This window comes from Macrobrachium nipponense, chromosome 23, assembly GCF_015104395.2.
Source record: "Macrobrachium nipponense isolate FS-2020 chromosome 23, ASM1510439v2, whole genome shotgun sequence".
NCBI lineage: Eukaryota > Metazoa > Arthropoda > Malacostraca > Decapoda > Palaemonidae > Macrobrachium > Macrobrachium nipponense.
In genome coordinates, this window is record NC_061090.1 from 6864374 (window position 1) to 6883201 (window position 18828).

Below are 18828 nucleotides of genomic sequence, written 5' to 3' on the forward strand. Positions count from 1 at the left end.
CTGCTGTGGTCTTGAGAGAGACACGCAGCAGTTCTCCTTCAGTATGGCGTCGAGGACTTCTGGTCACTGACCAGGGTAAGGAAGTATTATTCAAAACTTTTATTATGAGATTTTTATTTTCTATTTTCTTGTAATATAGAACCCTTTCCTTGCAGATTTGTAAGTATGCTAAGTTTGTTGGGAAAGTCAGCCTGAAACTTTTTGTAAAAATATATATACTATAAGCTAAACTTATGAAATTTAATTGGTAGAAATTGTACAAAAGAACATTAAACTATTTTTAGTATAAATATGAAAATCAGTTTAGAGTTATCTAAGTTTTCTAACATTACAATTGTTCAAAATCATGCACCTTACAGTATTATTAATAATTTATTGCAATTATTGAAGAAAGTTTTAAGAAGAAAATTTTTAAGTTTTGAAGAAAAGTTTTAAATTTTGAAGTTACAAAAAAATATTATTAGAACATTTTAAATTAATAACAGTAAATAATATATATATAAAACTGGTTTTAGGTTATTTTCAACTCTTCAACTTTCTTGCTTGGGATTTATCACTGAAACTGAATGAACCAATGCATGAAATGAGCCAGAATCACAAATTGCTACATGGCTTAATAATGTAGTTTATTGTAAACATTCAGAATTCTACTTGCTGAGATCAAGCCAATTGTTTTGCAAATGCCATATTGCTATTTTGGAAAGAGCAACCAATTAGTACTGAATTCAGTTAAGCAACAAATAAGCAAAAAACAAAGATAGATTGTTTGCACATTGATTGCTATGAACCATTGGTAGGTAGTAACTATCCTCATTGGTTTTATGTCTGTGATTCAAATATCAGTGTGGAAGTGTCCCAAGCTATGCCTTTGTAGTTGGATTCTATTGATTTGTCACTCATTTGTTCGTTCTCTACCTTTGCTTTCCTTTTTTAATGGGTGATAAATAAGTGGATAGCAGGAAATGCCATGTTTAAAAAAGAATTAAATAAGGTGACTAAATACCATAGTTTTCATGTGTTTTGATCCTAGATAAGACAAGGTCATCTTTAGAAGATGCTAAACAAGGGTGAATATAAACTTCATGGGTTTTGACTATATAAGACAAGGGCATGTTTAGAAGATGCTAAATAGGGATTAATATGCCAAACCCATTAAGGAATGGAATTTTTCTAGACAGGTTGCCAAGGCTTGGATGATGTTAATTGATCATCTAGTGTCCTGATGAGGTTGGTCCCCCACGGCTGCTTTTAACTTTGTCTCCTTCAACAAGAGACTTCCTTAAAAGGTTGTCAAGATTCTTATGATGGACCTTGTCTTGTATGACCTTTAAGGGGAGTAGTGTTCCCCCCGTATTCGCGGGGGATGCGTACCAGACCCCCCGTGAATAGTTAGAATCCGCGAATGTTTGGAACCCTTATAAAAGCGCTAAAAACAGCCTATTTTGTTAATTAAAACTTAAGAAAAACCACTAAAAATTTTCATACTTGGTTTTTTTAATAGTTTTATCACAAAAAGTGCATTTTATGATGAAATTGATCACAAAAACCAGGAATTTGTGGATATTTCTCATTGAAAAATACCGCGAATGCTCGAATTTTCCGCGAATAATGCGGGGAAACGTTCCCGAGAGAAATCCGCGAATGTGTGAGTCCGCGAATACGGGGGGTCCACTGTAATCATGGAAACTTATTCAGGGATTTTCTTGTTCCTTAAAGTCCCGGTTTCCTCATGTGCTTAGATGTCTCCGTGTCAGAATGGAAAATACACCTGGAGGGGCCTTGGTATCAAGGGACCTAGTTGAGAGAGGAAAGCTATTTTCACTCTTGAGTCTCGTCCACGGTGGTTATGTGGCTGAAAATAAAGGAGGTTTTGAGTGGGGTCTTCTTCCTTCTGGGTTATCAACCCCTCACTTAGATGTTTCCCTCTCCTAAAAAAGTTTCTTTGACAGCTGTGAGTGATGCTCAGGTCTCTTTGACTAATTCTCCTTTTTCCCATGCTGAACTTTTACTCGATTGGTAGAACATTCACTTGAAGATTGTCCTGTTTGACTCATGATATCTGCAAGGTTTTTTCTCCTCCTCTGTGTTCTCTCTGGCTTTGACATCTCGGGTGCCCTTTGCTGCTGTGCCAGTGTTGATGAGTTTGCCATAGACTTTCCCTCGATCTCAGTTGTATGTGTCTGCAGCTTTCTTCTTGTGCATTTCCTTGTTGACTTGCAATTCTGCTGCTAAAGGCTCATTACTGATTCATATTAACCCCTCCCTTCAATCCAGGAAGTTCTGGCATTTGTGATGTGCCAATGTTGTTATGTTTTGCCTCTGAGGGAAGTGTCCCCATGAATTCTCCACGTTCTGTTATTGTCCTTCATATTTTTCTGTTGGCCATCCTTATTGCTGTTATTGTTCATGAGATGTTCATGCAGCAGATGTTTTCAGATTCGGCCATCCTTATTGCTGTTATTGTTCATGAGATGTTCATGCAGCAGATGTTTTCAGATTCAGCCCCTTCTTGAATGATTCCATTCCAGGTATTTCCACATAAATTGCGCAACCTTCTGTTAGTTCTGCCTGTGCATGCACTTCTTCATGTTCTTATTCATCTGTAAGGTGACTTCTTTTGTGGTGATCCTTTTTGCATCTTATCCTGTGTTGGAAGAAAGACTAAATAAGTCATGCGGTTCAAGCCTGGACTCTAACCTGTTTTCACCTCAGCTATGTATCGGATGCCAGATGTCACATATTCCATGCATATACAATTTTTTATTGCTTTCAACCGGTTTCCAGCCGGCATCAAAAGATTTACCCTAATGTTAAGACCTCAGGTTTGTTAGCTATGAAAAATACAAGTTAATAAAAAAAATTTCATTTCATCTATATTAGACATATATTGATGAAAGACATGATAATTGGAAATATAATTTAGCCTTTACTGCTTGTGTTTGTTGAATGGAAATTGGGATTAAATGAACTCTTCTTGTTTAGGTATTATCTAGAAGCAGTTGATTGATCTACTAGCTACTGATAGTGCCTTTCTCTCTTTGTTAATTAGCAGTGAACACCTTGATATCAGAATTGCAATATTCATTGCACAGCTGATAAATTCCCCTGCTGCACACAGTTCATTTTATACAGATTTTATAGGTGGCAATCCAAGAAAAATATGATCTTCATTCAGATGCTAATAAAAAAAAAGTAACTCTGAAAAGCCTCCCCACTAAATGGCTATTTGATGTCAGTAAAGAGACTAACTCATTCAAACAGACAATACTTCAATTTATAAGTGTACCCTCTTTATTTACCTTATGCAGTAATTAGTACTTATACTATTCCAGTCTGAAGGTGTGATGCAAGATGGAGATTGCTTGAAATGTGAAAAGGGGGTATTTCTGGTTGATTAGTAACTGCTTTACTCATTTTGAATTGTTTTCATCATTGTTTGTCTACCCTTAATTGGCGTTTAAACAAAAGGCTTAAGAGTTTATCTAATAAAGTGATATAGAATTGTATGGTTTTGCCTCCATACTTGTAACTGTAGGGATTGCTGATCCTATTGAATTTTGACCTAATTTCTTGTGATTTACACAAGATAAAAAGCCCCTCTGATAGCTCCTTTATTCCACACTTTATGTGCATTCCATTACCTACAGTAAATAATCTATGAAATAAGTTTAGAGTTGTAACAATATTGTTAGGATAATGCACATATTTTGAGTTTTTGTTAAACTTCTTTTGTTAAAACTTAATATATTTTATTTTAGTTTTGTCATTGTAAAGCCAGCGCTTTATAAGCATGTAAATTCAGTATTTGTATAATCATTGGAGAATTGACATGTTCCTTTTTAGTAGTAGAAATTTTCATGTCTTGAATGCATTATATATGCTTGAGAATAATTCTAGGAAGCCGACGTATCTCCTGCCGAGAGCTGGGACAAGGGGACCATCAAGGTTGGCTATACCGACGTCGTGATAACAAGGGCTTCCTGTTGTCCCATCGATGGGAGCGGCGATGGTTTATCCTGAAGGTTGGGTTTTCTTCTTACCTGCATTCTTGCTGATATTAAATGATTTAGTAAGTTCAGTGACTTGATGCCATAGCTGCCATTTTTTTGAAATCTTAACCGATGTTCTCTTTACAACAGAAAAATTACTTGTATGGTTACCGAGACAGGGAGGCTGTGCGTGCAGATTCTTTGATATATCTTCCTGGTTTCCATGTATGTCCAGCTAGTGATGTGAAATCAAAGAAATACGCCTTCAAAATATATCATTCAAGTAAGGATTTGAGTTTGGTATTGAAAAAAAAAGCCAAAATAATTTAATTTGAGTAATGACAAAAATATTTTATTTATAATTACATTTTAGGGTGGTGTTTTATGTGTGGTGTGTGAATGTATTTTAGTTTCTATTACATTAATTAAAGAAGTACAATAATGGTAATTTAGAAAATGGAGGAAAGGTACAAATGTTAAATTAATGTATTTGTAGAAAATTATATATACCATATGCAGTCCTCTTATTTTACATAAACATTATCATTTTAAGAGTTGGTTAACCTAGAGGTAGCCACTTTTGAAATCAGAGCTCTCAATCACTTTTCCAACGTAGGGATGACCCTTGTATTTACTACATCACAATAGCAAAATAATAATATCCAGGTTACTGGTGTTAGTACTAGTCCTTTAAGTATTAACATTCTCTCTTCACCCTTTGTTTGTGGACAAAGTCAGCACTGCATACCTTATTGATTAAAATTTTTCAATAAGTGGCTATACAATGTTTATGTATTTAGGCTGGCAATAGCAGGATATAGTTACTTTTGTTAGTACAGGCAGTCCCTGGTTAACGGCGTGTTCCACTCCCAGCCAAAGGCAGCTAACTGAAAATAGCAATAATAGCACTGAAACTGTTTAATGGCACCGTTAACCGGAGATCGGCACCACTAACCAGAGATTGGCGCTGTTAAGCCTCTTACCGGTGCTAATAAACTGCTTACTGACACTGACAAACCAGTTACTGATGCTGATAAACCAGTTACTGATGTTGATAAACCAATTACTGGTGCCGAAATTCGCTTATTGACACCAAAAATCCAGTTAATGGCAACGCTAGGCAATTGCCATGAAAACAGATCACTGTTAACCAATGCTGCCGGTAAACGGGGACTGCCTGTAATAGCACTGCTAAATGGCCTAATGGCACCGTTAACAGGATATTGGCACCACTAACTGGAGATCAGTGCTGATAGATCTCTTACCAATGCCGATAAACTGCTTACCGATGCTGATAAACTGCTTGCTGACGCCGATAAACCACTTACCAGTGCCGAAAACCCAGATCACCATTAACCAATGGTGGCAGTAAGCAGGGACTGCTTGTAATTATGTTTGGTATTTGGATTATAGTAGTAAGTGTGCTATGTTCTTTGGTTAGGCTAACTATACATAGATAGTTGGTATACTTAACTTTTTTGTATTAGTACTTAGAATTTTATATACCGTATATACTCGTGTAACATGCAATCTCGCATATTGTGCAACCCCAAATTTTCACCCTTAGAAAATGATTATATCGTGTGTCATATATCATGCAAGTTCCTAATATTTTGAGAGCGTCAGTTCATAAGGTTGTTGGTTTGGTGTGCTAACAGCCAACTTGAGTCATTTGGGTGTATTCTGCTACTCAAGTTATTTTTCTTTTGAAATCCTAAGAGTTAACTGACCATAGAAAATACCAAGATTGACAAAAAACCCCAAGATGATAATAATAAAAATTCTCTCTCTCTCTCTCTCTCTCTCTCTCTCTCTCTCTCTCTCTCTCTCTCTCTCTCTCTCTCTCTCTCTCTCTCTCTCTCTCAGGAAAAGTAACTGCTAATTTGAGTCTCTCATACCAATAGGTATTAGCGCATGCACACTGTGTATATGTTCATAAAGTTTTAAAAAATGTGTAGTACGTACAGGTAATACATCTTTGGAAGACAAAAAACAATCAAATTTTGTTGATGTTAGTCGCATGGAGTATAAAGGGTGTGACCAGCAGGTAAATAGACATGTATTAATATTCCTCGAGAGAGTTAAGAGATGAATTTTGTTTTGGACATTAGTCAATGTAGCGTCATATGTTCTGAAGCAAAAAAAAAAATCTCTGAACCAATAAGTTTGCAAGCAAAGCAATGACAAAGAATTCATTTTATTCTTCATGTACTTGGTAAAATGCATACAGTATTAAAAATTACATACTGTATTCAAAACATGCACTTGAAAATATGTACTGTATTCAGAACACGTCTTTGTCAGCTTCACATTCAAAACTCGAACAGAATGCAACTAAAATGTGATTGGCTGCCTGGTTGCCTTGGTGACTTAGCCAGTGACAGCCCCCTACTTCTTTTCTATTAATAGACATATGTTGTGGATGGCACTGTTTCAGCGTTCGCATGATCATGATTATAATGAACCCCTCCAGATTGTGGTTCAGTAATCACAGATTCAGTACTTTGCAGTTTTTTCTGTGAAACATCTCCCCAAATTATCACAGGGAAATTCACTATTTTGCAGATTTTTTCCGTAGAACAGTTTTCACTAATTACTGTATTTTCATTTTATTTTTTTGACTGAATACATTTTTTATGGTAAAAGAATGGACTTGATTGTCCTGCATGCTCCATGCCCCCCAAGGCCAGGAGCTCTTCAGTATGAGCACCCACAACTTTCTGAGGAGGCTCAAGAGTTCCTGAACAAATTTTTTTTTTTTTTTTTTTTTTTTTTTTTTTTTTTTTTTGGGGGGGGGGGGGGTTATTTAAGGGCTACTCGTTAGTCAAGCTCCAAAATCTTTGGTTAACCGTAGTAGCACATTAATCCCAAGCTGAGCAGTTGAGAGAGATTCCTCCCTAGCACAACCTTCTTTGCCAGTTTCTTGTGGAGAGTTGCCTCCAATCATTAGGATCTTTATCTCCTCATGTATAGTCAATCCAGTATCTCTTACAAGAGATCTTTCCTGCGAAACAGCGACTCAAATGTAAGACCATTACTTCGGAGGATCTTTGTCAGCCGTATACAGGGTGAGACATCTGCTGCTGTGGTTGGGTTTTTCTCCACTCAGAGTTCTTATTCGGTGGACAAGTTCTTCTGAATGTTTTCCGTAACAGAGGAAGTTCCTTCTGTTGATTCTGGGAAGGTACTACAGGTCTTGCTTATCTGAAGGGTGTGGACCTCTCTTCGCCCTTAGAATCCTCAGTGTGATTCAAGAGCTTGGAGCAGTCTTGTTCATCCTTTGAGTCTGTGCATCCATTATTACCCAGGATCCTGACTTTGTAAGCAGTTTCCCTTTTGACTTAGGCTTTAATGGAAAGGTAGGAAAGCTTCAGGGTTCCATCAAGTACTGCGTAGTTATCTGAATGTCTCATCTCCTTGAGGTTAGGTGTTGTAGACTTCGTGTTAACGCAGGCCAGGTTAAGAAAGGTGTTTTAGTACACCCATATAGTTGTCTATGTGAGGTGTTTAGACAAGCAGACTCATCATCGTCAAGTTCTCCCACTGAGTGGATGCATGCAGAAGGGCATAACGCCAGAGGAATATGTTCCACCCTGACATTTTAAACTACTTATCTATTCATAGGTTATGAACCGAATAATCCATCTAGATTCCAGTGCTTGGTTTCAAGCCTAAATTTCATATTCCATTCCATTCCATAGGTTGTGAATGCTAGTTCATGACTATCTTAAACCACTTCCACTTTCTTCTGCATGGAGAACGTTGTGCACAGGTCCTTGGACATGTTTTCTAGTGTCCAGTGGTGGCTGTTCAACATGTGTGAATCATCCAGTGACCCTGGCGAGACAGTTTTTATCTTAGTTAAGATGATTGTGTGGAGTAGGGAATGAGGGAGTTAACATGCCTCTTTTCTTTCCCATTTGTCCTTTTCTTCATTCCTGCATGCAGTTTGAAGAATAGACACATCATACACTGAAACTGGCTTGATGCAGGTGAGCGTTGCAGCCATACTGTTCCAGTGTTCCCCAGTATTCTTGAGGGATGAATGCCAAATGCCCCACAAATAGTTGAAACCTCTATAAAAATGCTTAAAACTGCCTATTTTTTTTAGGTAAAACAAGAAAACCCAGTGAAAAATATTTATACATGGTTTTTTTAATAGTTTTATCACAAAAAGTACATTTTATGTTGAAATTGAAAAAGCAACAGGAATTTGTGGATATCTCTCATAGGAAAATATCACGAATAGGTGAGTTTTCCTTGAATAATGGGGATATATGTTCGAGAGAGAAATCCGCAAATACGTGAGTCCGCGAATACGAGGGGTTCACTGTACAGCATTTTTCATGTTCATGCAACATGCAGATGTGCTTCTCAGTAGCTAAACTCCTCTCCAGCAAGGGGAGTGAGGAGCGGTAGCAAACTTATTTCTTGTGGCTGACATGGTTTGTTACTTGAAGAGATATAGTTCCTTAGGACTTCCATAAATGCAATGCATCTGGTCATGTTTCATTGTATTTGAACCCAGTGGACTGAGTGCTAGATATCCAAATATCTAACATCTCAAAGGCTTAGGTCTTCTTCTTTAGCAATACCATTTCCAAGAAGAATGACCAGGTGAGCTAAAACCCCAATCGGTTCAGGATTATCATATCTCCCTCCAAGTAAAGACTGAAGGTTTGTTCCGTTTATAAACAAATGACAAATTTTTAATCAATTTGTATTTTTCATAGCTAACAAACCTGAGGTCTTTACGTTAGCTGCCCACCTCTAGCTGTCCCTCTTACTTTTCATCCTGGATTGGAAAAAACTTATTTATCACTGGATTCAAGTGCACTCTCTCAGCGTGCTTCCACCTCAGCTATGCGTCAGATGCCAGATGCCTCAGATTCCTTGTTTTTACAATCTTTGATTGTTTTTAAGCTGTTTCCAGCTAGCGCTAGAAGATTTATCCTATTGTTAAGACCTTGGGTTTGTTAGCGATGAAAAATACAAATTTATTAAAAATTTGTTATTTTTCAAATAATATTAATGAATATTGATGTAAACAGCCAAATATAATCAATTGTTAAAGTAAAATCCCTTAATTTTGATTTATTATCATGTAATATACAGGCAGTCCCTGGTTTACGACGGGGTTTTCCGTTCTTGAGACTCATTGTAAGCTGGAACATAATCGAAAATCGTCAAAAATCCTAAGAAAACCTTAATTTTGATGCTTTGGGTGTATTGAAAACTATGTAAATTGCATTTTTATTGCATATTTCATCATAAAAACCTTCAAATATTTATTTTTTTGCCTTTTTGGAGTCATATTTCTTCTGTCAGATCAGCTATTGGTTGAAGGAGTGGGAAGTAGCCAATGACAGTTAAGCTTGTAGCTCACGCTTTGTATGTACTGTTGATCAATAGTGTATGATATGAATCGTATTTTTGTTTCTAGAGAGAATAATTTTTATGCATATGTTGATAATAATAATAATCATTCCTTTATTCCACATCTTAGTTTATGATGGGTTCTATGTTCATACGTAAGATGCAAATATGTAAATACAAAATGTCTTCAAAAATTAGTTTTAAACTATGTCATGCCTTTTATAGAAACATACTCTAAAATTGTACAAATTTATTCTGGACAAATTATTTACAGTTTAAAGTAGTAAATTTACTTAATGTAGGTTTATTTCCTTTGCATGATAAATAAATGATTTACTAATTTTCAAATAATATTAATGTAAACAGCAAATTATCAATTCATTAAAGAAAATTAGTGAATAGTTAAGATTTTAACTAAAATATTTTCCCTCTTCTTTTTCCTGGTGTCCTCAACCAAGGGGGGAGGGTGTACCTGTCAGGATATGTCAGATGTCTTTATATTACTGACCACAAGGGTAAAGTGTGTTGCCCTCTTAGTGGTCACATATATGATGCTGCCCATTCAGTGCTCTCTCTCTCTCTCTCTCTCTCTCTCTCTCTCTCTCTCTCTCTCTCTCTCTCTCTCTCTCTCTCTCAGGGGTAAAATTTATTAGTTTTTACAAGTATCTGTGAACCATATATTTTTAAGGATAAAAATGTAAGATGACTTTGAAATATTAAAGTGTTTTATAGGATAATAATTTTCAATATGTTTTTGTTTGAACTATCAAAATAAGCAGTTACATATAATCCTGTTAGTTGACCCCTTATCTCTCTCTCTCTCTCTCTCTCTCTCTCTCTCTCTCTCTCTCTCTCTCTCTCTCTCTCTCTCATGATGACAGCTATTGGCAGGAGTCTGTCACATATAAGGGTTTTTAGAGGAGCTTCCAATATATTGCAGAATTTCGGTAATTGCGGGGGGTTGTGGTCCCAAAATCCCGCAAATATGGTTGGTCGACTCTATTTAACTGCTGATGGCAATAATTGTTATATTATTTCAAAATGAAAACAAGAAGTTAACAATCATTTTAACTTTAATAAAGTGATATAAAAAATCTCACACAGTCTGTTGTAGTGATGCTTCATCACTTGCGAATCCTATTCCCAGACCGTCGTCAAATGTACGACTGCAAACTGGCGACGACATAGGAACAATAAAGAACCATCTTCAAAGTTGATATGATGAAATGTACCCTTACTTATCATTAAATTGAATTACATATATTTTGATTACGTATAATTTTGCATTTTACTGAATGTTTTTATTGAAAATATTATATGTTAGTGAACATATGGTCTTAATGTCTAACTACGTATTTTATTATTGATAATATTAATTATATCACATTCTTTAATATACATAGTAAACTATAGTGAAACCCCCGTATTCGCGGACTCATGTATTCGTGGATTTCCCTCTGGAACATATATGTTACAGTGCTGTTACAGAATTAAGGGAAATTATTCCAAAATGCGTTAACGTATAAAAACTTAAGGAAAAGCACGATTAATAAGAAAAGGGGGAATAGGAAAAGAATAACGAAATAATGACTTTCCCAAAGTATAAGAAAGGACCTTTCTCACTCGAGCTTGACCCCAGACGCCCAGGAAATTCTAGATGTCGGAGCATGGTTTATATCTCCCGAAGCCAACATGGTTTATATCTCACAAAGACCTATGTCACCTACGCTACAGAAGATTAATCGGTACTACGGCTCTCCCAACATTTTGTGACACGTTCGAGCATTGAGAATTAATGTGGGGTTAGACCATTTCAAGGGCTTTCTGCTTAATATCACTAAGGAAAACTCAGTGCTTCTTTGTTCAAAGGAGGAACGTGTAAAAATCTCAGCTCCACCCTTTCCAAGGATAGGCGAATGGTTTTAACCAACCAGTTCAATAGTGCCAGCCTACAAGGATGTCCTACAAGGTCTATATAACCAATGGATAGGATGACACACCCCCTACAGATGCTGGGCATGAACAAGAGGCATTTCCAAATGAGAAGTCTACCAATTACTACAGAAAAGATGACAGGAAGGGGTTTCGAAGTAAAGGCAATAGCCACTCAGGCATAAGAGTTCTTTCAGAAGATACCACACCCAGAGTCAAAATCAAAGTGAGGGAGTTGGGGAAGAAAGTGAGAAGGGGGATGAAGTGTGAAGCGTGGGTGTAAAGTGTCGAACGAACCCCAGTGACTATATTGAACTCAGATAAAATTCTTCTAGTGCCAAATAGACTTGCAAAGAAAACAAAGTGCCTTCAGAATAGTTTGTCTCGGTCCAAGCGCCGTAAAACAAAATGTGGAAGAGATATTATAAGTTTCCCTGTCAAGAATAAATACATATAAAAGACCCAACAGTTTATTTCCCCAAAACAATAAAAACTTTAAGGTAAACAACATAGCTAACAATTCATGTGCAAAGCAACTAATTATATAACTATATCTCACTGACCAAACCCATTCTAGTTCCCCCCCCTCAGGCCGATTCGCTATCTTAGATCTGTAGCCACTGAGTCCCACTACAGGTGGTAAAATGGTGGCAGCGGTGGGATTCAAACCCACGCCTCCGAAGAGACTGGTGCCTCAGTGCAAGAAGGATGTAAAGTCATTCTTAGGTTCAGCAGGTTTTTATGGCAAGTGCACAGGGAACTTTGCAGTCATATCCGCTCCACTGACTGAGCTTTTAAAGGAGCACGTATCATTCACATGGACAGCCAAGCAGCAAGAAGCATTTGATGAACTGAAAGACAGATTAACACACACCCCCCCCCCCAGTATTTAGCTTCCCAGACTTTCGCAAAGAATTCTTTTTAGCCACGGATGCAAGCCACATTGGTATAGGAGCATGTTTAATGCAAAAACAAGATAATAAGTATAATGCTATAACATATTACAGTAGGAAATTAAAGCCCTCAGAAGTAAACTACTCAGTAACATACCTAGAGTCTTTAGTCTCTAGGTATAATAGACGCTTTAAAGCATTTCAGGTACGTATATCATTTTTGGTTACAAGATAACCATGTTCACGGATCATTCAGCTGCAGTAGAAATGCTAAAGAACCCAAATTTTTCTGGACTTAGCCTGTTGGTTCATGACAGCCCAAGACTATGATATAGAGGTGAAATATGCCCCTGGAAAGGCAGATAAAGTGGCAGATGCATTATCAAGATACGCTTCGCTAAGTGATAGTATAAATGTGATAAGTCAGGAAGAACAGAGTGAAAAAATATGCAATGACATACATGTTTTCACTGGCATTATACAGAGGAGCTTTCTTGGCAAAATTTCATAAGGGAACGAGAAAGAGATGAAGATTTAAGGGAAACTGCTCAAGTATGTTAGAAGTTAAAGAAAATATAGCCAACAAGAATTAACCGAACTAGGTAGGAAGGTTGGATGTCCTACAGATGCATTAAATGACAGACGATGTATTAGTTTGGATGTGTCACGAATATGATCCATTTGGTCAATTTCTAGGTGTGCTTCACAAAAGGTTAGTACCTAAGAGTCTAAGAACCAAAGTCATTGAGCTAATGCACGACGATGACTTGAGAGCTCACCCAGGAAGGGATGAGACAATTAGATTAATACAAAGAACTCTCCATTTGAAGGGAATTCACAAGGATGTTAGTAATTATGTTAAGAGCTGCAACACATGCAACAGTTACAAGGGAAGAATAGATAAGGGAGTACCTCTAGGGAAATATCCTATCCCACAGACTCCTTTTGAAAGAGTATCTATAGATCCTATCACTAATCATCATACCACAAGTAAAGGGAATAAGAATATACTAGTGTGTACTGACACGCTCACAAGATATAAAGAGTTGATACCACTAACTAGTAAAGGTGACAAGGAATGTGCAACCACTCTTTGATAAGATATTTTGCAGATATTCTGCCCCACAGCTCATTATCTCCGATAACTGGACTAAGGTCAACAGCTCATTAGTTCAAGAAATTTGCAACGCCTTTAAGGTAGAAAAAGTAGCGATACAACTGTATCACCCAGCTAGTAATGGCTTAGGAGAAAGGAATAACAGGAAGGTTTTAGTAGATGTATTGCATCACACAGTAGGACAGGATCCTGACTGGGATGTCAATTTACCTTTAGTCCAATTCTCATTAAATACTAGGCATCATATGAGTACTCGAGCAACTCCCATAAAAGCTTTGATGGGATATGAACCCAGATTACCTTATGCATGGCTGAATCATCCAATACAGCCTAATTACTCTGAAGATATCATGAAGATAAGAATCAGAAACTTTAAAGTAATCCACAAGCATTTGCACAAGAATCTAGAAGAAGCCCTGAAGAATATGATAGAGAAGCATTAATAGGATTAAAGCAAGTAGATTACAAGGCAGGGGATGAAGTCTATTTAAGAAGGAAGTAAGAAGTGCTATTAATTATTAGTTAGCCACTAGGGCGTAGATGTACAAGAGACTTAAGATAAAGGTTAAGAAAATGAATAACCAAATGCCTTCTACATACGCTGAATCATTGGAAGAAGAAGAATTTTGGATAAATAAGTATAAGGTCAAGAGAACCAAAGAGATCGAAGAACCAGAAATGACTGAGGTGTCAGAAGAAATTCCAGAAGAAAGAACTAAGTATAACCTAAGAAATAGAAGAGTCACTTTTCAGTGAAATAAAAGAACAAACCCATTAATCTATCCTATCAGTATTCCCATGTAGTATTTGATTTCTTTGTTGCTAAGTTTACCTTCATCTGTCGACTTAGGAATAATTTTTTTGTTGCAATTCTTACTTTAATTAGTCGGTTTTGTAGCAAAATTTTGGAGTTAAGTGCACTAACTCCGAATTTACTTTTGACTTGAAGGGGAATATTTGGGTATGTAAGAAACAGTTCAAATGTGTAGTATAAGAATTTCAAGACATCTATTAAGTTTAATCGTTCCATAAGAACATTCTTAGAAATAAGAGAAAGATGAAGAAGGGTTAAGATAGATATTAAGTGATTTTAAGATAAGGGAAATTCGTTTCAGCAATGATTCAGATTTTGTTGGGGGTAGCTAACACACTTTCTTTATTCAATCCCTAAAATGTCGATTGATGGAAACTCACTAAAAAGATATTAATTGGTGAAAACTTGCAACAAGGTTATTGATTGGTGAAAACTGACTGATTGTTGTTACAATAAACATAGAAGAAACCTACAAGTACTAACCATTAACCAGTTTCTTCAACTGAGTTGCCAATTTTATTTTAGTATCAAGCAGTGAAGGTATAAGGTTTAGTGTACAAGGTACTCAGAATTACAGTAAGGAGGTCTCATGAAAATTTGCATAAACACATACAATATCTCAGTAGGAAGTCAAGGACACACTTGTTAACTCATTCAAATACACAAGGATATTATCTCCTAGGACTTGTCCTCCAGTAGCAGATCACAGCATTGACTAAAAAGAGTCAACGCAAGTGTCGTCAACAAAGAACAGAATATTACAAAAATAATGAAATTTAAATTTCATAAAAGAAAGGCGATATCCATCTAAATAGAATAGGACAGAGGACTGAACCAATCAAATTTTGTAAACTTTGATAGAATTGTCATTTTTTTGCTTTTACAATGCATTTCCATAACTTATGTGACTTAAAGATTCATTTATGTTTACATTCAGTTTTCATGTTTTCTTAATGTGATTTATTCATTTTTACATTCAGTTTTGATGCCTATCTTAATGTTACTTAATCAAGGGTTTGTTCATGTTCATTCAGTTTGATGTTTTAAGTTAAAATTTCAGTATGATTTCTTAGAAGCATAAGTTGGGAGTCTTCTCGTAGGTATAATATTTGTTTCAGCTTAGTTAGAGCTGTTGGAGACAGCTAGGTAGCAGGCTGAGACTGTTACAGTGCTGTTACAGAAGGGAAATTATTTCAAAATGCATTAACTTATAAAAATTTATGGAAAGGCACGAATAATAAGAAAAGAAGGAATAGGAAAAGAAGAATGAAATAATGACTTTCCTAAAGTATAAGAAAGGACTTTTCTCACTCGAGCTTGACCCCAGACGCCCAGGAAATTCTAGATGTCGGAACATGGTTTATATCTCCCGAAGACCTATGTCACCTACACTACAGAAGATTAATTGGTACTACAGCTCTCCCACATCTTGTGACACGTTCAAGTGTCAAGAATTAATGTGGGGTTAGAACATCTCAAAGGCCTTCTGCCTAATATTACTAAGGAAAACTCAATGATTCTTTGTTCAAAGGAGAAATGTGCAAAAATCTTAGCTCCACCCTTTTCAAGGATAGGCGAATGGTTTTAACCAATCAATTCAATAGTGCCAGCCTATAAGGATGTCCTACGAGGTCTATATAACCAATGGATAGGATGACACACCCCCCACTGATGGTGGGCATGAACAAGAGGCATTTCCAAATGAGAAGTCTACCAATTACTACAGAAAAGATGACAGGAAGGCGTTTCGAAGTAAAGGCAATAGCTACTCAGGCATAAGAGTTCTTTCAGAAGATACCACACCCAGAGTTAAAATAAAAAACTCGAAGGCGGTGCCCAGAAGATCACATCCGAATGAAAGGGCTGGACATAGAGAGAAGATAGAGGAGAAGGAGAGACAGAGGAGAAGCAGAGAAGTGAGGGAGTTGGGGAAGAAAGTGAGAAGGGGGATGAAGTGTGAAGTGTGGGTGTAAAGTGTCGAATAAACCACAGTGACTATATTGAACTCAGGTAAAATTCTTCTAGTGCCAAATAGACTTGCAAAGAAAACAAAGTACCTTCAGAATAGTTTGTCTTGGTCCAAACGCCCTAAAACAAAATGTGGAAGAGATATTATAAGTTTCCCTATCAAGAATAAGTACATTTAAAGACACAACAGTTTATTTCCCCAAAACAATAAAACTTTAAGGTAAACAAGATAGCTAACAATTCGTGTGCAAAGCAACTAATTATATAACTATATCTCACTGACCAAACCCATTCCAATTGCCCCCCTCAGGCCGATTCACTACCTTAGATCTGTAGCCACAGAGTCCCACTACATATACCCCCATGATTCACAGAAAATTCACCCATTTGCAGTATTTTTCTGAGAAATATCCACACATTCCTGTTTTTTTTCATCAATCTCGTCATAAAATGCACTTTTTGTGATAAAACTATAAAAAAAACAGGTATAAACATTTTTAGTAGGTTTTTCTTTTCTTGAGTTTTAACTAACAAAATAGGCAGTTTTTAAGCATTTTTATTCTAGGGGTTTCAACTATTTGCTGGTTCTTGCTTTTCTTGGGGGTCTGGTACCCATTCCTCACGAATACGGAGGGAACACTGTATAATGAATAACTATAATGAAAAACATGGAAAAAGGAAAAAAAAAACAATACAGGCAGTCCCCAGTTATTGTTGGGGGGTTGCTGATAAGCGAAAACCGCCATTAACCGAAACTTGGTGCTTTATGGCGCCAAGTTTCAGTTAATGGTGGTTCTGTTAGGTATGTTATGGCATCATAACTTTGTTATTGGCACCTTATGGCGCCGATAACGAAACTCGGTCCGTTATGGTGCCATAAATCGCCGATTTTTTGGCGCTGGACGAGCTCCATTAAACCGGATCGCCATTAAGTGAATCTGCTGATAACCGGGGACTGCCTGTATGTTTTTGCTGCAGTAGTGATGTTTGATTATGATCCTCACCCTACAGTTCGGAAATCTGAAAAATTCCAAAAACCGAAGCACATCTGGTCCTAAGTGGATAAAAGATTGTGTACCTGAAGTAATATAAGAATACAGAAAATATTATTGGATCCAGTGAAGTAAAGGATAACTTTTAAAGATCCATGGAAAAGATGCGTATTCGTTATGTTTGTATTATATATGATACTAATATGTGAATATTGCATATGCTAATTTTATATTCTGTGTATGATGTAACCCCCTCAAAATTAGCTTCAAAATTAGGTCTGCAAAAGTCACATGATGCACGAGTGTATATGGTACATGAATACTATAATTTTGTTCACTGTTTTTAGTTGTTTGTAAAAAAGACTTGTTTTTAGTTGTCTGAAAAAAAAAATTATCCACCCACCAGTCATCAAACATACCAGATTGCAGCACTCTAGCCTCGGTAGTTTTTTATTTTATTCAAGGTTAAATTTAGCTACAATCGTACTTCTGGCAGGGCTATAGTACAGTTTTTACTTCGTTTTATTTTGTGTATGGTACGTGTCAATTATCATACAAGTGCCTACACTACTGAAGGCTTTTGGAGAATTTTTATTCTTTAACAAGCTCACAACAGTCCAAAACTTTAGCTCTAAAGAGTGTTCTGTAGAATAAATGTCATTCACCTTAGAGCATTGGCCTTCCCTAGAGGTCAAAGAGATACTAGTACTTCAACTTACAGCATTGGCCTTCCTTAGAGGTCAAGGAGGTATAGTACTAGGTTGTTGTCTGTGCAGAAAAGCTCTTAGGATTATATACCAGGCAGATGAGAAAAATGTTAAATTGATTGCTTTGATTAGTACTCATTGTGATGAGTTTTTATCAGTATTCGTGAATACAGCTTCACAATTTACAATGAGTGCCATCAACCCAATTCATATTGTCAAGTTTCAAGATGGTAAATGATGTAGTGATGTGACTCAGCCTCTGAAAGTGGATACTTTTCCCCAAGATTAAGGATGAAATTGCATCTATCTTGAATGTTACTATCTCTTGACTAATGAGTTGTGCTGTAAGCAATATTTCATTCAGTTAAAAGCATCTGTGTAGAAAATATGACAGTTTAGATTTTTTTTATAGGTTTTATAGTATTGCTCTGGGAAGACAGCAGATATTTTCATTGTGCAGTACCAGTGTCATTTAAAGAAGCCACTTCTCTAGGGGAAGAAAGTTTATGATTACATAGTAGACATACTGTACTGTCTTGTGCATCTTTTACAAATCACACCTTATTCACAAGTAATTCTGCCTTTGCTAGGTGGGGCAACTTTTTACTTCGCATGTGATACAAGTGAGGAAAGGAGTCGTTGGATGAGCCAGATGGGGCTATCTGCCATCTCTTCCTTGGCAGTTCATCACCGTCAACAAACAACCCAGCAACAAAATCACTGTGAGTATGCAGATTCCTTGGTGTAAATTGTATTTCAATAGCAATACCTGCCCTCCTATTTTCTTATGCAGAGGGGATATTTTTATACATGCCTTTTGATGTCTGTGTGCAGACTGATTGAAAGTTCAGCATTAAATGTTTGGTTTTATGTTGTAGCTTCAAAGTTGTATTACAGTTTATTTTAATGTATACTTTCCAAACCTATGTGCATCATTTGTCCGTAAGATGACAACCTATGGATAGGGTTCATATTGCACAAAGAAGTCAAGTTAGCATTAAGATGTTGAAACCATTGGGACAGCCAGTGTTATATTGTTT

The 18828-nt window shown here is 36.6% G+C and overlaps 1 protein-coding gene across 2 annotated transcripts in view; it reads left to right on the top strand.

Annotated features, from left to right (window-relative positions):
- Positions 1-18828, top strand: part of LOC135198457 (uncharacterized) — a 236539-nt gene that overhangs the window by 187829 nt on the left and 29882 nt on the right. Inside the window, exons 11-14 of one of the 2 annotated variants that reach the window (XM_064226023.1) lie at positions 1-75; positions 3898-4022; positions 4140-4272; positions 18379-18510. The exon at positions 1-75 is cut by the window's left edge and continues 450 nt beyond it. In XM_064226023.1, the coding sequence (XP_064082093.1) occupies positions 1-75; positions 3898-4022; positions 4140-4272; positions 18379-18510 (465 nt within the window). The remainder of the gene's footprint in view (positions 76-3897; positions 4023-4139; positions 4273-18378; positions 18511-18828) is intronic. The other variant, XM_064226032.1, reaches the window with a different exon arrangement.